The sequence below is a fragment of the Gigantopelta aegis genome, chromosome 6 (genome assembly GCF_016097555.1).
Source record: "Gigantopelta aegis isolate Gae_Host chromosome 6, Gae_host_genome, whole genome shotgun sequence".
Classification (NCBI taxonomy): domain Eukaryota; kingdom Metazoa; phylum Mollusca; class Gastropoda; order Neomphalida; family Peltospiridae; genus Gigantopelta; species Gigantopelta aegis.
Window position 1 is genome coordinate 46874367 of NC_054704.1, and position 23210 is coordinate 46897576.

Below are 23210 nucleotides of genomic sequence, written 5' to 3' on the forward strand. Positions count from 1 at the left end.
CTTACTGATCTGTCAATGGCCATAGGATCAATATCGGCTAGACTGGCACCAATCCTTGTTCTCTCCCTTAGTATTCCCGACTGAAGATCTTCCGCAGACAGATTCATTGGCAAACATCTACAAAAAAGTAGAAGGTTTTTTTTTTCCCTTTTTTTCTTCCTTTTTTTAAATACCACATGAACAGTTCTTTTTTACTACAAAGCAAACAAAGCAAGAATGAGTTGGATTCATTTTTATTTTTTTTGGTTTACATTTGTAATGCTGTACAAAGATAAATACTCAGAATTTTCTAAATCAGGTACATATTTTTATTCTATCAAATATCATAAAATGTCTGCAAATATTTTCATTGACAAACTTTTGATACCAAAGTATCCAGTTTGGTAAACATTAGCTTTCATTACTTAAAGGTATGTAAGAGAAACACATACACATATAAGTCTGTTGTGAGATCTGCCCATTAACCCATAAAGCAGCCAACGTGGAGTAATATTAATAACGTAAAGATGTCTTATAAAAACAAACCTGTTTCTTGCCCGAGCCATGCTCTTGGCCTTTCTGTGTTGGAATCTCTCTTCATCACTGGATTCATCAGATGAAGAGGATGTTGAATCTGAGCTGTCATGAAATGCTGCCCGTTTTCTAACAAGAGAGAAATAAAAAATAAAAAATAAATTATGATTATTATATATATATATAATACAGCTACTCAATCCCAAGTTTTTCAAATCTTAAGACCAGTTTTTATTTTAATGTGGCAAAGAATTGTAATAATATATCTAGTTTTCAATTTGAAAAAAGAAAGAAATGTTTTATTTAACGATGCACTCAACACATTTTATTTACAGTTATATGACGTCAGACATATGGTTAAGGACCACACAGATTTTGAGAGGAAACTCGCTGTCGCCACTACATGGGCTACTCTTTCCAATTAGCAGCAAGGGATTTTTATTTGCACTTCCCACAGGCAGGATAGCACAAACCATGGCCTTTGCTGAACCAGTTATGGATCACTGGTCGGTGCAAGTGTTTTTACACCTACCCATTGAGCCTTGTGGAGCACTCACTCGGGGTTTGGAGTCGGTATCTGGATTAAAAATCCCATGCCTCGACTGGGATCCGAACTCAGTACCTACCAGCCTGTAGACCGATGGCCTAACCACGACGCCGGTTTTTCAATTTGAATGACATCACTTTTTATCTCCTTACAATAACCATAAACATGATGTTTAGGTTTTCAGAACGCTGGAAAAATTGCAATGCAAAATTGCTATTGAATTTTTTATTTTTTTTTAAACATTACTAATGTACCTTAATGTGTTTGAAGACAATCTTGTGATTAAAAAATTGAACCTTTTACGAAATATGGATTTCCAGTGAAATTACGGTGAGATATATTATATTTATTGTGTACGAAACAACCAAAAAAAGGTGCGAAAAAGTGACTGTCGTTGATCTTAGTCACAAAATATTTAAGATTTGAAAAAGTTGGGATTAAGTAAACAAAAAATACATTTAAATTCCTTTATCGACAATGATCTTCAAATACAAACAATAGCAAGCATTAAAGCTGTAAAGTATTCAGCTCAAGATTCTGCCTATAAAATACCGTTCTTCAAGTTACATTAGCTGCCGTCTCCACTATGTTAAACTAAAAAATTTCTCCAATTAAATAGTACAATGTATTTTTTTTTCAATGGTGAAAGACTTTAATGTTGTGTAATATATCCAGGCCATTAAGAGTATTTAAAGATCTTTAATGTTGTGTAATATTATCCAGGCCATTGACAGTATTTAAAGATACATGAGTTTATGAAATCCATAATCGACTGTTGTGGAAATGTCAAAGACTGGCATAGATAGGGTGTGTGTGTGTGTGTGTGTGTGTGTGTGTGCGCGCGTGTGTGTTTGCAGCACAAAGAACATTTTCTACGAGTCAAGTTATGGGGCGATAGAAAATGTAAAAGTTGCTGTGTGTATGTAAAGACAACAGATAATGAGTGGGTATAAAGGTAAAATCAGCCAATTTTATAACCTCTACTGGCCTGTTTTGGTCCAACTCTATATAAATAAAAATAAAAATTTGGCTTGTGCCATCCCCACCCCATCAAATATTCTACAGGCCTGCTCTATCCTGGCGAAAATGACAATAGACACAATAGTCTTTAATATTTCAAATCCCTTTTATTGTTCATATATATGTACACGTTTTCTAATCAGACTGCCTAACTGAATGTCGATTAGTTGATGCAGATCAATACAACTGAAGTTCCATGATGAAACTGATGAATTCTATAACAGATATAATTTTATAACTAAAATTTTTAAAAGGAAGCAGTTTTTATTAAAACTCACTAATAAATTAAAATGTCTTGACCACCATACACAAATATAGCCAGAGTAGAGAGCCTACTCTGTCGTTAGATAAGTTAGACGGACATTTGGACAAAGTACTCAGGCCAACACAGATAGTTTTCATTTCATCCCATGACCTGCTATTCACCTCTCCTCCCATCCCCACCTCCGTTCAAGAACATAACCGTCCACTAGACTGACTTTTACGCTAGAGAGTAAACCGAATTACCACTGGGAACCAATCAAATAGTTCGCGAACGTCAGCGAGCTGAACTTGGGCTGGTACGTATGCAACCAAGCCCAAAATTCAGCCAGCAAACGTTTTGCTACCGTCCGTTCAAGACCCCCCCCCCCCCCCCCCAAAAAAAAAAACCCCACAAAAAAAAAAAAAACACCCCAAAACACCCAACTCAGCTATCACACAAATCAATTTAGCGCTACATGTTTGTTCTTGCCTACGTTCAGCCAGTCGTTTTTTGCCAAACGTTTGCAGACTATTTATATTGGTTTATGAATTAGTAACTCGGCTAAACTTGCGCCTGACGTCATTTTCGGATCAATAATATGATTGTCAACGCTGCGTTCTGTATATAAGCTTTATTACTAGCACCTGTTTAAATTCAATCAACCGCTTGTCGCCAACGTTCACTAGACTGGCTTTTACGCTAGAGAGTAAACCGAATTACCACTGGGAACCAATCAAATAGTTCGCGAACGTCAGCGAGCTGAACTTGGGCTGGTACGAGTGCAACCAAGCCCAAAGTTCAGCCAGCAAACGTTTTGCTAACGTTCGCAAACTATTTGATTGATACCCGAAGTAGTAATTCGGCTTACTGTGTAGCGTAAAAATCAGTTTTGCGAACGTTAGAGACAAGCGGTTGACTGAACTTACCCCAGACAGAGCACAAAAACGTTCGCTAGACTGGTTTAAGCGCTTCACAGTAAATCAAGTAGTTTCCGAACGTTTGCTGACTAACTTACACAGGCCTAGCAGACAAACGTTTGCTAGACTGGTTTATGCGCTTCATGTTAAACCAAATGACCACATCGGTGACCAGTCAAACAGTCCGCGTGTGGTCCCGATCTGGGGCTTACCTAACCCCAAAATAAATAGTGTGAGGCCCAAAAAAAAACCCCAAACAAACCAACCAACCAAACCAATCACATTTAGAAGGTGATATAGTGTCATTATGCTGGTCAAAAATGGTAATATTTTTAATAATTATTATCCGTTGGGTACGGCTAACACTAGTGGCCTATTTAGGAGGCCGAGCGCTCGCGAACAATCTGGACGATGTTCAACCAGACCGAGCAGAAAAACGTCCGCTAGACTAGTTTATGCGTTTCACGGTAAACCAAATGGCTATGGTCAGGAACCAATCAAATAGTTCGCGAACTTGGGACCGATGCCATCATCTTCTATCACATCACATTGATTTTATCTTAGGTTAGGCGTATGAACCAGTCTTGCGAGCCCTTCTGACCATGTAACTGACTGAGTTTTCCACTCGTTCCAACCAGTGCACCAAAACTGGTCACAGGCCATGGTATGTGCTTTCCTGTGTGGGTAAATGCATATAAAAGACCCCTTGCTACAAATGAAAAAAATGTAGCGAGTTTCCTCGTTAAGACTATGTCAGCGTTACCAAATGTTTGACATCCAATAGCCGATGATTAATTAATCAATGTGCTCTAGTGGTGTCGTTAAACAAAATGATTTTCTCCATAACATGTCTTAGGAAAGCCGGTCCCTTGGCATTCCACCTGTCACTGCCGCCCTCCCTCCCCAATGGATTTTCTGGATCCGCCACAGAAACGCATGAATTAGGTTCTATACGTATTATATAGGTCATAAATCCATAAATGGTTTACAAAAATGTTTCAAGAAAATTATTACGACGTCTGTAATAATATGATGCAATGTCACACTTCTATAATGACATAATATGTTAACAATAATATCGTGACGAAAGACGCCGCACACAACGCTATTATGAAATCTGTACAAACCTTTGACACATCGCCACAGGCCTAGACATTTCTGAAAATGTACGCTGTTAGCAATGCTCTTATTGTGAAATTACGCCATATAATTATTAGAAAGGCATTAGAACAAATTCCAGATGAAAAACCATCTATCCATAATGAGTATATTCCTGTTTATCCTTAGCAACCGGCAAAAAAAAACCCAAATTACGTCACTATTAAACGCATGACGAAACTTACTTGTTCATTTCGTTGTCGGTTACCAAGAATGTATGTGCTTATTAAATTTTTAAAGCCTGAACCAAAGCTCAGCTCAAGATTGTGAGCTGCAGGTAAGGGCCGTAAAAATATTTCCATACGAACAAAAAAATATTTCGTCTTTTGTTAGACTGCAGTCAGCACAAATTAGACAATACACAACTACTCATAACTTGCTACGTGATTCTTCTTGTCAGAATATATATATATGCGTTTCGCGAACTACGTGAAATAATGTAAACGGGGCTGAAAGGACTACAATATATGACGATGGTAACACACAGCGAAAAGCGTTTATATAATGCCAATGCTCACATAATTTTGAAATAGTGGAGGAGGAGCAAATGTTTTATTTAAGAACGCACTCAAAACATTTTATTTACGGTTATATGGCTTCGGTTTAAAAATAGTGATTTCGACGGATTCGGTTATTGTTATCGTGAAAGAAAGAAAGAAGGGGAGAAAAAAAAAGGAAACACAAACCCCTTTCATGCAATTTTGTTTTCAAATTTGCTAAGGTATGGGACCGTTCCACAATTACATAACGCAATAGGGGGATACCATGGGCATCTTCATAAATCAAGGCTAATATTCGTTCCTCGTATTCAGGAATACGAGGAACGAATATTAGCCTTGATTTATGAAGATGTACCATGGGGTGCGTTACCAAAGTTATATGGGAGGGGCGTTTTGTCACAAGTTGCGTAACGTTTTCAAAACAATCGTCTACTTTTTTTAATCAGTAGACCACTGTCACATTCCCATTAAGCATGTGCGCAAAGTGTACCGTCCCTTACCGAATTGGACGGTATCGAGGCTATCTACAAATTGGGGGGCATGATCGACAGTTGTCATGAGCGTCGTTAGTAGCTTCGTAGGAGCTGTGAATCTCTAGCGATTAACGTACACAGTTCGTATAAGATGTTAAAATGGCTGCGAAAAACGGTCTACTAAAGTTTACATCGGAATGGTTTAAGACCAAGCAGTGAAACATTAACTTAGACGAAGTATCTGGAGCTGCCTGCCAAGGGTATTTTAACAGCGCAAAATTAAAAGATTCATACAATAAAATTAACTTTCGTGGAATGTGTTTGCTACTTTTAACAATTAGAATTATAGTTAAATATTCACGCAGATTTACCAGTGATGTTTAATTCTCCACATGTATCAGTATTTAAAATTTAATAAAATATGCCTACCCCTAACTCACATGACCTTTATCACAGCTCTATTTTCACATTATCGTTTCATAAAAAAAAAAAAAAAAGACAGCCGTACTACTAATCAATGTTACATGTCTATCCACAATTTATTTATTTATTCATTCATTTATTTATTTATTTACCTTATTTTCTTTATTATTTTATTTTATTTTATTTTCACTATCATTTTTATCAGATACATACAACTTCACTTGAAATAATATCTGATATTTACTAAGTTTTAAAACATATGAGCTGTCACACGCAAAAACCTACAACTTAGCATGACGTCAGAAACTGAGTAAACGCGGCTGTTTGCGTTGTTTGTTTTGAAGAATTTAGAAGATGACATCTTCTTCTTTACATGGAGATCAGTTTGAAGTAAACATATATCTGTATGTACAATAGTGTTTGGTTACTATTTTGTATTTTGTACCCGAGAACATTGGTCGAGATCATCGTTAGCGATACCATCAGTACTTTGATACACATTTAATTTTACAAGCATAGGGAGAGGTCCTATATATCGACAGCGTATGCAAGTGACACACGTTTTTATAATGTACATGATTATACATAACAAAGTTCAGTAACTTTTCCATGCAACCCGATACGATCCTAATTTGATGTTTGGTCTAACTTATGCATACTCTATATAACTTCTGGCCCGTAGCCAGCATGATTAGCGGGGGGCGGGGGGAGAAAGAGAGGAATCGAAATTTCATGTAAAAGGAACTCATCAGACGCGAGCGCCGTGTGTGTATATATATATATATATATATATATATATATATATATATATATAAATATATATAAATAACCCCTTGCCAAACAATGAGATGATGCCGGTTACACTCGAGAATAATACACGAACTTTTGTTGCGAAATATACGTTAACAAGTTGCATTAAGTTGTGGTATGCATGTAAAATGGCTTGGTCACAGAGCTACGACAAGAAACTGTTTGTTTTCAGTCGTACCAATGTATTTATAATAAATGGTACATGGCATACTTCTCACATCCCACACACAGGATAGCATACACGTCCTTTCATGAATCATTGGTTGGGACGGGGAAAATCCGATTTTTTTTTTCATTTGAGCGGGACTCTCAATCCTCCGTTGGGGGGGGGGGGGGGGGGCGCGGGGGCGGATTGCCCGATACCCCCCCCCCCCCCCCCCCGGCTACAGGCCTGACATGCATGGCACTTAATATGTTTGCTTCAAACGAAGTACCTTATGACTGCGCATAATAAAGCCTCAGTTTACCTTTGTTTACATATTTTTTCTTTCTATGTAAAACACCATATTTGTTAATACTTTCAGCTCTCACTTATCTTATACTTTGTGTAAAGTCTATTACCTTAATTCTAAATTATTACCTGTATTGTTCAAACAAGCTGAATCCACTAACATCCAACTTATGCAAGCATGGAAAATATAATATCCCCGCCATAAATCCGCTATGGTCCTTTTTCAAATAATGACACTTAAATGCCAGGGACTATGAGATCCGGTAAAAAGAAAAGATGTATTAAGCTATATAAAATGCAAGAACTTTAATATTTATTGTTTGCAAGATACACATTTTTCGATGGAATTAGAGCCATATATCCAAACCCAGTGGGGATACAAATGCCTTTTCAACTCGTATTCCACAAACACTAGAGGAATAGCTATTTTGTTTAATAATAACTTTGAATATAGCATACATAAAACTAAATCAGATGGCTCCGGAAATTTCTTTATTTTAGATATTACAATAGATGGAGAAAGAATACCATTAATTAATTTATATGGTCCGAATTCAGACAATCCCGATTTCTTTCAGTTTATATTGGAATGCATTGTAGATTTTGACAATGATAAATATATTATATGTGGAGATTTTAATTTAGCACTAAATCAACATTTAGATACAAAATATTATTTAAATGCTAATCACCCAAAAGCTCAACAAAACATCATCAAAAATATGGAACTGTTTGATTTAAAAGACCCATTTAGAGAATTATATCTAAATCTTCGAAGATATACATAGCGAAAAAAAAACACTGCTCAAACAAGCTAGACTAGATTTTTTTCTTATAGCAAATAATTTAATGCCTGCTGTAAAGAAAGTAATAATCGAGAATAGTTATCGTTCAGATCACGCTGAGTAGTTTTAATTTTAAAATTTAATCAAATGAAAAAGGGTACTGGACTATGGAAGTTTAACAATTCACTTCTAACAGGTAAAGAGTATGTTAAAACAATAAAAGAATTAATAGAACATATCAAACATCAATATGCTGTACCTGTATATAATAATTTAAATTTAAAATCGATTCCAAAAGAAGAAATACAATTTATAATAAATGACCAGCTGTTTTTGGAAACATTACTGATGGAAATAAGAGGCAAGACAATAGCTTTTTCCTCATTCAAAAAGAAAAAAAAAAATGAATTAGAAAAACTACTTTGTGCTGAAATTAAAACATTAGAAGAAAGTGAAAATATTGACGTAGAAGCAATTGAAAAAAAGAAATATGAACTAACAGAACTAAGAAAAGAAAAATTGAAGGGTAGCTATATCAGATCAAGGGCAAAATGGATAGAAGAAGGGGAAAAACCATCAAAGTTCTTTTGTAACTTAGAATCTAGAAATTACTTTAGTAAATTATTATCAACTATAAGATTAGATAATGGAGAGGTAATTGATGACCAACAAAAAATATTAAAAGAAACCAAATCATTTTACCAAAAGCTTTATTCTGCACCTGTTGGGCAAAATAATGACAATCTAATGGAAAAAATTGGTAATTATAAATTTAACAAATTAAGTGATAAAGAAGCAGAAGAATTAGAAGGAGATATAAAATATTCTGAAGTATTAACTTTTTAAAAGGAATGAAAAATGACAAAAGTCCTGGGTCTGATGGTTTTTCTGCAGAGTTCTTCAAATTTTTTTGGATGGACATTGGATATTTTATAGTTAGATCCATTAATTATAGCTATTCTGTCAAAGAAATGTCTCATGTCCAAAATTTAGGCATACTTACTTGCATCCCTAAAGAAAATAAACCTAATGAATTTCTTAAAAACTGGAGACCTTTAACTTTGTTAAACTGTACTTATAAAATGACATCTGGGTGTATAGCTAACAGAATAAAGCAAGTACTAGATAAAATTATAAACAAAGACAAAACTGGCTTCATTAAAGGAAGATATATTGGGGAAAATATAAGACTAATATACAACATTATGTATTACACTGAAACACATAACATACCTGGGTTGCTGTTACTAGTAGACTTTGAAAAAGCATTCGACTCAGTATCATGGTCTTTTATAAATAAAGCACTAGACATATTTAACTTTAAAACTTCTATTAAAGATTGGATCAAAACTTTATATAACAATTCTTTATCAAGGATAATGCAAAATGTTTTTTGTCTGAACCATTTCATTTAGAAAGGGGATGCGGACAAGGGGACCCATTGTCGCCATATGTGTTTATTATATGCGCTGAAATTCTAGCAATTCTTGTTAGAAATTGTACATCAATTAAAGGTATAACTATAGATGGAGAAGAATATTTAATATCCCAATATGCGGATGATACCAGTTTCATTCTTGATGGATCACCAGAGTCCCTTCATAGTACGCTGAAAGTTCTAGATAATTATGCTCATACTTCAGGCTTAAAAATAAATTATTCAAAATCAAGCGCTATCTGGATAGGCAGTAAAAAGTTTTCTAAAGATGTTTTTCACCATACTAGATGGAAACTAGACTGGGGGGCAACTGAATTTAAACTACTTGGAATTAAATTCCCAGTCATGTTAGAACATATCGGTGAACTCAACTATGACCCTAAAATATTGGAAATGCAAAAGTTAATAAAAATATGGTCAGTGAGAAAATTAACTGTTTTAAGGCGAGTCACGGTTCTAAAAGCCTTAGTAATACCGAAGTTAACACACCTTTTAATGGTATTACCAAACCCAAACGAAAAAGTAATAAAACATCTGAATACATTATTTTAAAATTTATTTGGGAGAATAAACCAGAAAAGATCAAACGAACATTAATAACACAAGACTACAAAAATGGTGGTATAAAAATGATAAATATAGATAACTTTCTTATAGCTTTAAAATGTGTATGGGTTCGAAGATTGTTTCAAGAAAACTCAAAATGGATAAGCCTATTTAAATCAGTTACAGGTATATCCACAAAGGATCTAATCTTATATGGGGATAATTTTATTGTTCGTAAAACATTGCATATGAAAAATATGTTTTGGAAAGATACTCTGGAAAATTGGGCAGAAATACAACAAAAACAAAATCCGAATAATGTAGAAGACATACTTGGAACAAATATATGGCTTAACAGTAAAATAATAATAGATCATAAACCATTTTTGTATAAAACCTATATTGGTAAAAGCATTATTTTTATAAACGATTTATTAGACGAAAATGGAATTTTTTAAATATATGACCAGTTTGTTGAAAAATACCATATAACTACAAATTTTATCAACTATGCATCATTAATAAATGCTGTCAAATCATTTACATATAAATTAGATCAGTTAAAAGACGATCATTTTAACACAGTGAAAAATCCTATATACCCTTTAAAACTGCAACTATTATTAAAAAGTAAAAAAGGGTGCAGAGATATGTACGACATTTTAAATTTTCAGTATGTAAAGCCAAAAGGACAGATAAAATATAGTAATGAAGGCTTTTTGTTTGAACAAACTGACTGGGAAAAATATTATGCTTTACCATTTCGATGTGTGAAAGATTCTAGCCTTCGATGGTTTCAGTATAGATTACTGCAAAAGATATTAGCTACTAATACTTTTCTATACAAGATTAACTACACTGATTCTGATATATGTAACTTCTGTAATAATTTTCCTGAAACAATACATTTATTTTTCGATTGCAATCAGGTACACACTTTATGGGAAGCAGTAACAGATTGGATATTTACTCGAAGAGGAACTATAATTCATTTTAATAAAATTATTATGTTTGGTTTGATAAATAATAATAAAAGCGATTTTATAAACTGGTTAATAATTAATATAAAATATTATATATACAGTATGAAAACACAAAAGAAATGTTTAAGTATTAACGCTGTGCATGGCATAATGCAACATAAATTTGAAATTGAAAGATATATTCTTTTAAAAATTTGTAAATATGATGTATTTAATAATGAATGGGCAACCTGGCAAACACTATTTTATTGAGACTTAAAGATAATCTCGACACGGAAACAGCTTGTTTAAAAACAAAATTCAGACTACATTTTAGAACAAATATAATACTTTTAATTTCATTTCTTCCGTATATATTTCTGGTAGATGTGGGTACATCTGTGAATATATGTACATGTATAATATATATGTGTATGCATTTATGTATGTAGGTATCTCTATGAATATACTGTCATATATGCGCAATTATGCACAAAGTAACTCTGTTCCTTCTTTCGTTTCTTATTTCTTTTCTTTTCTTTTTTCTCTATCTTTCTTTTCAATTTAGGTCAGTGCCCTAGAGGAGTTTAAAGAATATTTCTTCATACTAGATATGTCTATGTAATTACCTGTATATGTTACTACTAATATATATATGCTATGTGTTGTAGTAGTGATTTAGGGCCCCAACCCTAACACCATGTATTCTTCTGGGACAATAATAAAAAAATAAAATTAAATAAAATAAACCCTCAGGAGTTTATAATAAAGAGACCATCCTGAGTTTGTAGCTATATTATCAAGCTGTCGGCTAGTCTAATCTGCTATAAATAAAACTTACATCTTTCTTATGTTAAATAATCTTGCTTTGAATTTAAATAGCTGTATATGCAATAGTTACATTTCTGACCATTATCAGGTCGGTAGCAACCGAGACGTCGGAGGGGGGACTATAGCCCCATTTTTATAAACCCGGTTTAAAATATGCCCCCCCCCCACCCCCCCCCACTACAGATTGTGCCCCCTTCCCTCCCCCAACTCCAGATATCGATCCAACGGGCCTGATTCTGTTTTATATACCCTAGCTCAAATTTCATATGTATCATTTAATTTTATTCCAAATACCGAACACAATTTTTAATAATTTGGTGAAAAGAAATCCCAACAAGAATCCTGAATGTATTTATCTGTATAATGCTTTATAAATATTTAAATCATGTTAAATACAATAAATATCTGCATACATACACGCGCGCACACATTAATATTATTTCAGCCTATATCCGATATTTATTGCGTACGAATCCGAACCGAAGGTTTGTCGGGCGTTAACCAAATATTTTTTTATTTTGTGATAAGCAATAATTCACAAATGTCTCCAATAAGTCTTGTTGGATGTTGACAGAATTTTCGGCTTCCCTACTGATAGAATAATTAATCATGGAGATATTCACATTCCTACTGCGTGGCCTCCCATTGTCTATGCCCCCACCCCCAACTTGTCCACAGGTCTATTTTTGCGAGATCTCGCGTGAGTTCGCGTCCTCACTTAGTCTTACCCCGCAACGGGCACATGCGCAGTGGAATGTGAAAGAGGTCTATTACAAAAAATGACTCTTAACAGAGAAAATATGTTGTGGTCTTTAAAAACTAGGATCAGTCATTTAATAAAAGATTTTGTATTAGTATTTATTACCAAACCAAACAATTAAGTTGCCTTTCAAATGGAGTGCCAGTCCAACATTACGAGTTTGACGATCAATGCATTAAAGAAACAAAATGATAGTTAACGATCTGTGCTACTTGAAATTACAGCTGACAATACAGTGAAGGTAGCAATGTGTTAGTAGTAGTCTTGTTCACCACTGTGATGGATCGCTATATAAATCTGTTCATGGACAAATTAACTGTTTTCCTATTCCAGTCAAGTGTTGTATAAATGAACATGTGTGCCATCCATTGACGTCCAATAGCCGATGATAAGATAAAAAATCAATGTGCAATGTGCTCTAGTGGCATCGTTAAATAAAACAAACTTTACTTTATTCCAGTCAAGTGTTGTATAAATGAGCATGATATGTGCCATCCATTATGGCAAAAGCAAGTCTCTCTTCTTAGTTCTTTACATACTGATTAAACATATTGTCAAACATATTGTATCATTACATTTCACCGCTGTGATGGATCACTATATAAATCTGTTCATGGACAAATCAACCGTTTTCCTATTCCAGTCAACCGGCCTCGGTGGCATCATGGTTAGGCCATCGGTCTACAGGCTGGTAGGTACTGGGTTCGGATCCCAGTTGAGGCATGGGATTTTTAATCCAGATACCGACTCCAAACCCTGAGTGAGTGCTCCGCAAGGCTCAATGGGTAGGTGTAAACCACTTGCACCGACCAGTGATCCATAACTGGTTCAACAAAGGCCATGGTTTTTGCTATCCTGCCTGTGGGAAGCGCAAATAAAAGATCCCTTGCTGCCTGTCATAAGAGAGTAGCCTATGTGGCGACAGCGGATTTCCTCTAAAACACAGTGTCAGAATGACCATATGTTTGACGTCCAATAGCCGATGATAAGATAAAAAATCAATGTGCAATGTGCTCTAGTGGCATCGTTAAATAAAACAAACTTTACTTTATTCCAGTCAAGTGTTGTATAAATGAGCATGATATGCGCCATCATTTATGGTAGTAGTAAGTCTCTCGTCTTAGTTCTTTACATACTGATTAATTTTTTACAATGTGGTCAAAATCACTGACATGTCAAACATATTGTATCATTACATTTTTAGAGAGACACTGACCCAAGATGTTGATGTTTCTGATGTTATGTTTAGTTCCTTTTTTTCTGAATATAAAGTTTTTTCTTGTATTATGTAAATAAGGATAAACTTATTAAATACTAAAATACCAGGTAATAAGATAGTTCTATTCCATTAAGATTAAATGTCAGTAAGTCATGTGTATTAGTTTATCCACTACAATCATTCTGAATTAAAAGTTGAATCAAGAAAGTGGATGGCCTTGCTGTTTGGAATTCAACTAATATTAGGATTTGAATTGCAAAATAATGTTTGAGTTTCTAATGTTTTATTATTGTATATTTTATTAAGTTATTGTATATTTTATTAAGTTAAACAAAATTAACCTCTTCCAATCTACTTCGAGTCTGTATTTTCAACACAAAATCAACATTTTATGCAAACTCCAATAACTGTCTATTGGACAAATTTTGTAACGATCATAAGGCCTAATAAACAACATTCTCTCAAACAGCATCACCTTGTCCTTGGAAGTCTTTTTGCAATGCACGAGATCGCCAGGTTTGCAAGTTTTGTGAATTTGGCCCCTGGGCTTCCATCTTTTTTATCAAAAGTTTTCATTGTTGCCATTATTGGTTCATACCATTTATACATCTACTCGTCATAGTTTTTGTCTTCAGTTTCTTCCATCAATTTTTTTTTTTTTTTAAATGGTTCATCTGGCTGACCTTACTTTTTAGACAGTACAAATTGTATCAACTGTTAAATGTCTTCTGGTCTTAGCATCAGAGAAAACCCATTTCTTCACTTCACACGTTTTTGGCACCAGCATCAATTTAAATCTTTTCTATCACTAGTCCAACGCTAATATATTATCAACAACTGAATTCTCTCTTTTCACTTGCTGACTTTACTATCAACTGAAATGGTGTCTTTTTGCCTGATTTGAATTTTTAGTGGGGTAACTATTTTCTTATATCCTGCTTTTTTTCAAAAAAAGAAATGACTTACTGTAGTCAGCAAAAAATATTGTGGTGGCTGGTCTTTTTTGCAAATTCTAAAGTTTTCCACAAAAAATAAATGCATTTAAAGCATGTAAAATGCATGGGTCAGATCTGCTTGCAAAATTATTATGCAAGGAAAAGTGCATCACTGTCAGTCATCTGTTCCTATCAGAACTTGTTGAGATGATTAGTTTTTACTTTGCCTACACTTGAGTCTTTAAACTACTTTTCATCATTTAGTGACAATATATTGTAAGTTAATGCCCCCCTTCCCCCATCCCATCTTTATAAGCTCACACTATTAAATTCAGTTATCGTGGGCACAGACATCTAGGAAATTATTGGTATGCTGGTTGGTATGTGATTACCACTGAATGTATATGGAAATAGTCCAAGTTTAACATATGATACTTCCTCCTGTAGACTGTGAACCTTAAAAATGTCTCAATACCAGTAGATATGGCCATTCCAAGATGAATTAGTGTACACTATTACCATAGAAAATGTGATCAGTGTGTGCACATCACTTTTGCATAAATCAACGTTCATTCCAGGATATTGTTTGTGCTCGTTTATTTCTGTATGATGGAACATGCCGCAATACGAAAGAATAAAAGTGAATTATTTTTATAGTGAATAGAAACATCTAACAAAAGAAACACTGATTGTACTTAATAATAATATAATGTACTAATACTCATCGAAAGCATTTAACAAATTCAAATATTATGTTGCCAAATCCAGCACTCGAAAAGCAATATATTTATTTCTTATTTCGAGACCTACATATCCAAATTAAGTTTACAATGAATGCTTAGTGTCAGGTGCCATTCTTTATTTCTGGATGCTCCCTAAACGACGAGATAATATATAAAGTTAGTGGATCAAATTTGACTGCAGAAATGTTCCACGATACAGTATTGTATTTATTCTACTTTGACAGGGAATTTCCTCTCCATTATAATACCAATAATCACGAGCTCCTTGAAAATGATGCAACACCATATGAATGTTAAAAACAAAACATAAAAGTTTTTTGGGGGTAAAATTAACACTAGTATTCACAATGGGTAAGGATTGTGAGTTCATAACTTTTCTTGAGCTGGGAATGTGTGGCACAAAACATAATATGGATACAGGCCCTAAGCAGTAGTCAGAAGTCGAAGTCGCTGTAATATTCTGGACCTAATCAGACTTCAAAAACGAAATTGCACAAAAGATGTCAAGACCCTGACTTGTTTCTTGTCAGTTCATTTAGCACCTTATCGCTGTATGTCGGACAGTGTTTTTACTTTGAAACCAGACTGTATCCTTGAGTAGTCGTGAACTGGCCTATTAACGGCAAATGGTTTCTAGGCATGATTAGAACTGAGTGTAAAATTTAGAATTTTCCTGAGTAAACACGGAAACTGGCAAAACATTACAAAATGTACCGATAAATTATCCAAAATGGTTCAGTCACCTAACTAGTTCAGTCCATAAACTGTTGTCTGAAACTGATTCTTTTATTAACAACATTCACCCAATTAAATGGTCAACAAAAATACAAACTCATAAACACACAGCACATCAGCCATGCAGAAAGTACAAGTGTGACCACCAAGTGAAAAACTCAATGGACAAGTTAAAAAATTTAACCGCCAGTTAAACCTTCGATTTCTGACTAAGCAAATGAAACATTTCATTTTAGTTTGGCTATTTTTTCTTTATACTTTTATTACTCCTGTTTCATCCATTTTAAGTTAAAATCAAAGTAAGATCTCGAACAAAATTAATCTTTAATAAAAAGGAGATTTCATCATCTTAGTCTTTTGAAGTTCTTTCTATAGCAATATTATATTGTTCTGAAGGCCGATAGAAATTTTGGTGGACTATTACGTTTTTTTCTAGTTCTAATCTGGCTCACTAGTGCGATGTCTTTCAGTTCTGCACCTCTCTCACCAGTGTTCATGGTTCTTTTGGTGTGTTTTTGCCGATTACTTGCACTCACAATGTTCCAGTTCATGCAACAAATTAACACTCAATTTCTGGATATATAGAACCGTTGACAACATGAAGTCTCAGTTGATCAATACATTTTCCTAAAGTGAAGCAAATGTTACCAAGGTCGAAAATATCCTGTTAGTACTATAGGCATTACCATCAAATATTTATTTGTAGACCTGTAGGTTTACTGTATTAGTACTTTGGGCTTTTGGTATACAACTATTTTGGTGCTTGACATAAAACTATCTAAAATGCTTTATACTCCAAGGTTTGATACTTGAGAATCCATAATTGGCCAAAGTGTTCCAAATTTTGTTACTGGCAATTTTAAGCAACTGTCAACAGGATCTTATAAACTAAATGGCCATCTTCTGTACTTTCCACAACAACCAATTATGAATATCACAATCAATCATTACAATGCTAGAACACAACTGACAAATTTCAATTATAATTAGTACTCAATACGTGGGTATTACTCTTTTCCCCAATTTGTTTTGTTTTGTTAATTTTACATGTTCAGTCTTACCATCAGTTTTTATTACCGTATTTGCTAATACGAATCAGTTCAGCTGAAGGATAGCCAAAACATGGGACATATGAATAATACTGACAGGATAAATTATATTTACCTGTAGCTGCACCTTCGCCTATGTGCTGGCGAGCGGTATATTTTAGTCTGATGGCGAGATAATGGTGGTGTTTCTCCCCTGAAGACAATTTGTGTTTTACGCCTGATTGGCTCTGAAAAATAATATATTTTAGTTAGCCAAGCAAACTACAATTTAAAATATAGGCTCATTAACCACATTACTTTTATCACATTTTAGGCAAATATATCATGAGTCTTTGCCATTAGAAAAATCAAAGAAGCTAAGATCATTCTCCTGAACTGGTGCTAGACAAGCAATCACATGGAAGTTTTAAAAGTTATGTATAAAATGTTTTTTAAAAAGGCAATCAATTTAATGCTCTCCTAAATCTTTCCAGTTGAGTCTAGAGGAGAGCGTGTCAAAGACTGATGAAATATTTTCACCAAATTCAACTTTAATTCTAATTTGGCAATCAGTTTGAATCCTAAAACAGGCAGTAACCATTACATTAAGGAGAAACCGATCCTTAATGCTGATGCAAACTACCTACCAGGTCTGACTTCAAAATGCTGAGTACGAGGGCGGTGTTCCCTCATGTAGTAAGACTTGGGTTCTTCCTTATTCCCGTCTTCTTTTTCCTGAGAATCTAGCGGCTGGGCACCATCATCTCCACTACTTTCACACTCATCTACAAAAAGTAATTTTAAAATAGTCGTTATCAACTTGCTGAAAACCTGTTCCGAGACTGTCATATAGCCAACTCAAACATGAATTAACAGAATAAAATGTCTAGCCTACCAAGAACTTACTCGCAAGTGTTTTAATCTTTACATTTTTTAAAATTTAATTTAAATGCACTGTAATGAACATCCATAGGTGCAACTTAAAACCAAGTTTTAGTTGTCAGCAATGAAGATAAACACAAACGTTGACACTGTCGCTGAAAAGTATCTTTATGTTTTTACTTTGTAAAAGCAGAATAAGTTGTTCTATCCCCAAGGAAAGCAGCACATTCAGCTTGAGAAATAAAACATCCTTTTGTTTCTGACTTGGGCATAGCTAGATCAAAGTAACAGCCAAAGAAAATATATTAAAAAAATAAAACATGTTACAAAATGGAAAGAACTCACCACCTGTCCCCAATGTGGAATCACCCTCTGACTCTGATGAATTGATTGGTACACCATACATGTCCCGCTTCACTTTCGGTCTTGGTCTTTTCACTCTGCTGTACATATCGGAGAATTTCTAAGGCACAAACACACACAAAAAAACATCAATAAATCATATAAAAAATATACCACAATCACCAAAGGATGATACAGATATAAATCAACAATATGTCAACAAAATATGACAGTTTAAAGCGGTAACATAATATACTCAATGCCAAAAGTTGTTGTGTCACAAATTTCTTCATGCAATTTTAACTCTTTTTTTTTTTTTACTTGACTAATGAATTTAAATCCATTCATAAGAAATACAAACAGTTTGCAAGAACATTCTTGAATATCCTCAAAAACCATTTGTTTGCTGGCTCCGAACTGTTGTGTGATGATCAGTACTGATCACTGCCAACTCCAGTGATGCAGACATCTATTAGGTCCTAGCAAGGGGTTTTCAACTAAAGCGGAACATCACTTCCATAAACTGACTCAAAAAATGTCGTACACAGGGCTAGCTATGAGTGATCAGAAGATTTTACCAAATTATCTGGAAAAAATGCAAAACCTAACAGCTATTTTCCAACAAAATATCAATTATTACACAAATTTTTTTTGCCAAATTAAACTATAACTTGCCAATTGTTCTTCAAATTTGCAAATGTGGCGAGTGGCAGAACTACAGCAAGTCATGTAAAAATAGCAGCATATTAATAAAATGTCTTACATTTGCATCACTATTGTGGTCACCGGCTTCATCCTCATTAAAAAGCTGATTATTCTCCACTTTTCTTTTCTTGCTCGACCTTACACCTGGGTCGTCTTTGCCAGTCTCGTTTGGCGTCTGACTTCCTTTAAGTGAATCATAAACCAATCTCTTTTGACGTGAACTTCGCCTGACTGCACTGTTATATTCCTCTTCATCCTTTTCAGATACCACGTTTCTGCTAGAATTAGATGTTATGCCTCGTAACTGTTTGCTACAATGCCGTTCCCTCTTGTTTTCCTTTGGACTCATTTTCTTTGTACTTTTCCGACGCTTTTTCTTAGCTCTAGATCTTGATGATGGTGAATCTGGTAAATAAAATATACCATTATTAAAAAATAAATAATTACAATGTAATCCTTTGTCAGATTATTTAAGTAAAATAATACTAATTATTATAGTAATGTCAGATTATTATTGGGGTGGGGGGGGGTGTGGGGGAGAGAGTTCAGCAGAGTACCATAGGATATTGATGCAGTTAGAACTTCAGTTTATGAAGTGTCATGTTCATGTCCACCCATAAATTTATATTTTGACGATTTGAAAATGATATTGTCGCTTCTGAATATAAATTCACCGGAATGGACTATAGCAATTATATTGGTGATAGTGATGCTCTAAAACAGCAAACAATACAAATATACCATCTTATTAATAAGGCGACATCTCTGAGCGAACTACTCATGGCATGACTTTTCAACCATTTAAATTGATAAGCCTGTTTGTGTTGGACCCCAGTCACAACCTAATATTGAAAGGAGGATCTCTGTCACAGTGTGGAAAAGTATAGCAGGGCGGCAGAATGTGAAACGGGGGCATTGTATTTGCAAATCCAATGACTACATATTCTTATGAATCCTTTAAAATTAATTTACTAACAGTTTCTTGTATATTACACTCTGATCTACTGGGACATTATGAATTAGTACTTACCTTCATCTGAAGAGCCATTGATAAAATATGCACCACTGAAAAAAAAGAAGAGGATAATTTCAATGAATCATAACTTTTTAAAACTGAAGAGCATTATATATATTAAAACATTATTATAAACAAGAATTCCACAGAATTAAATGTCTTGCCTACCATAAAATAATTAATTTCAATGCATGTTTGAAAAAAAAATAAAAAAATAAAAAATATTGAATTCAAATTTAAAAAAAAAAAAAAAATGATTCCACATACATCATTTGTGTATAGATACACAAATGATGTATGTGGAATCTTTTTAAAATTTAAGATCTATAGGTGCAATTGATCTAGTACTTAAGAATTTGTCAGAAATGGAGCTAAATGTAAAACTTAATGTTGAGTTAAATGCAAAAGCTGATGCCATTTTTGCTGCCAAAAATTTAATACCTGCATCTTGCCTGTTTACATTGTAAAGGCATGACAGCAAAACAACTGAATCATACTGTGAACTGTGTTCTTTATTTAGTATAAGAAATTTGACCTTTAAAATGAAATTTAAAACTACATGTATAATAAGTAGTAAAATTTAATATGATTCATGCTTTAAAAAATATTGAAGAACATTTGGCTCCATACCTTAACAAAATTTGTGGGTTGTTGATTTTAAAAATAATAATTATTATATAAATACCTTGAACGAATTTTAGGCCTCAGATTTCTTTGAGGTGGCAAAAGTGAATCATCTAAATTCTGCTTACAGGACTGAGGGAATTCCGAAATACCACTCTCTTCACTGTCTACATCCTGTAAAAATCATTAACATGTTTATTGCACACATCAGATAAGTTGTTCTTATTACAGAGTTCATACACTTTCTAAAGCAATCACCATGACAGTTTAGGATTTCTGCTTAGGTGAGCCATGACTTATTGTATAAACTACAAATGAAATAAAAAAAGAGAGAGAAAAGAATAATAACAAAAATAAGTATAATTTTTAAATTGTCGTGCTTAACATAATAGTATTAATACATATAAAAGTACTTAACAGATGACATATATCATATATAACTCAAGTTTTGATATGGTGGTGATGCGCGAGGGTACATGGCTAGTGTTGCATTCGTTTTAATAATTACAAAAATTAGGGCACCAAGGCAAACCTTACCTTCAAAAGAGGGGCAACTTAATATCTATCAAATTATCTTAGACAAAACTGATTTTACCCTGGTACCTTCGGCTCTAGCTTATGCAATTTGTTGGATATGCATGCCTTTTATCAAATTGCCAATGATGATCATGTTTTTACTATTTCTTACAGGTCAACATCCAATTTTCGGGCACAATGGCAAAACTTGCTGTGGTAAAATTCAGAGAACATTTTTGTTCAGGATCACACTGTGATTCACTATGCTAGTTTCAGAGATCACCATGCAATTTTAAAACATTACAGACCCTAATCTTGCCAGCAAAGTGAGTGCTTTCTTTGCCATAAGTCGGCGAGTTATTAGCAGTAGTGAGAAGTCGAAGTAAGATTTTGGCCTAAATCTGATTTAAAAAATTAAATCACAAAACAGACGTCAAAATTCCGACTTATTTATTGTCATGGCCCACTTGGCACCATATTGCCGCATGTCAGTGTTTTTTCTCTGGTGCCAGACTGTATCCTCGGGTAATCGTGAACCTGCCTATTAATGGGAAATGGTTTCTGTGCACACACATTGTAATGTGCAATTGATTTGATGAAATGTTTTACTGTGTCCAATTTATTATCAAAATCAACCAACAAATGTTAATTCTCATGCCAGTTTCTGTGAAGAAAATCTTGATTAAAAATTGTACTATTTACGAAATGTGGATTTCAAATGAAATTATGGTAAGATATGCTATATTTATTTACAAAGCCAAAACAAGGGTGCGAAAGTGACTGTTGTCAACTTTAAACGCGCTCTCACATAGCTGGTTGACCTAATTATTGACCCAACAAGGTATTATATGACAATAAATACATTTGATTTGTACCTAAAAGTACTTTATTGAACCATCTACATAACCACCATATCACACTTAATATTGATATTTTATAAAAATAATTGAATTATGGGTACGGTCCATAATTCTGAAAATAAATAACGGCTATTTGAAGAGCAGAGGTGTGACGTATTATTTTGAGTCACGTGACGGGCATTCCCCGAATAACCGCAGTGCCAAAACGATTTACCAAGCTCGTGTAACGAGAACGCTTGACCGTCCTCTGCGACGTAGAGTAAATAGAAAAAATAAAATAAAAATAAGTTATTAAAAAATAATAAAAACATGTACTGAATGATAAGCTTATACATTAATTTATTTTAGCAACAGAAGCATGTTAAACGTTGACAATCCTGACTAGTTAGGCCTTTGCATCTATAGGTAAATTTACCGTTAGTCGTACGCGAAAAACTCTAAACATCTGGATCACAAATACCGTCATTTTCCACCTTGTCAAATTCATTATTATACAAAATATGCCACAATAGCTGACTTGGGATAGGAATTGTTACATTTTTAAAGAATACTCTGAACTAGACGGTGTTTATATACGATGTGACTATATATACAAAGGCCATGTCTATAGCCGCCACTAACGAGGGCTGGCTATATTCACAGCAAAAATGTATATAGACGGTAAATAAGTACATGTATTTGATTGATCCATATTACCGAACCATCTGGAACAGGAGTAATACATACTAAGTACTGTACGAACAGTGCATTTTCTGAACAGGGGAGGAGTATATGAATTTAGTGGACCCTTCTGTGTACGTTTTCCATAGATATATGAATAGCATCATATTGTCTCTACAGTACTAACAAAAAATTAATTATAATAAATAAATAATAATAATAATGATGATGATAAAAATAAATAAAAATTACAATTTCAAATTATCAACGGCTGAGGTAGATTAACTGAAAGAGAAACTATCTACGGACAGTACACAAACTAACAACTGGGCTTGAACTTAACAATTTTGAGGCTGCTTATGTAAATTTTGTAAAAAAGTTAATTTTACCGTAAATAAATATGACTAAAATGTTATTTTGCTGTATTTAGTCACATTTCAAATGCTCAAAATTGCAAGGGGCAATAAAACTCAAAATACATTTTTTACAGGCTACTAGTAAAGCTGAGACCACTCCTGGTTCCCCCTCTAAATTTATGTAATGTTTTTGTAACAACCGCCCCCACCCA

The 23210-nt window shown here is 34.0% G+C and overlaps 1 protein-coding gene across 2 annotated transcripts in view; it reads right to left on the bottom strand.

Moving 5' to 3' along the window:
- The window catches only part of LOC121374971 (ATPase family AAA domain-containing protein 2-like), a 48825-nt gene that overhangs the window by 24241 nt on the left and 1374 nt on the right, over nt 1-23210 (bottom strand). For both annotated transcript variants that reach the window (XM_041502138.1, XM_041502137.1), the window contains exons 2-9: nt 20668-20780; nt 19998-20032; nt 19026-19372; nt 18266-18383; nt 17686-17823; nt 17175-17286; nt 526-642; nt 6-117 (exon numbers count right to left, since the gene is read on the bottom strand). In XM_041502138.1, coding sequence (XP_041358072.1) covers nt 6-117; nt 526-642; nt 17175-17286; nt 17686-17823; nt 18266-18383; nt 19026-19372; nt 19998-20032; nt 20668-20780 — 1092 coding nt within the window. The remainder of the gene's footprint in view (nt 1-5; nt 118-525; nt 643-17174; nt 17287-17685; nt 17824-18265; nt 18384-19025; nt 19373-19997; nt 20033-20667; nt 20781-23210) is intronic.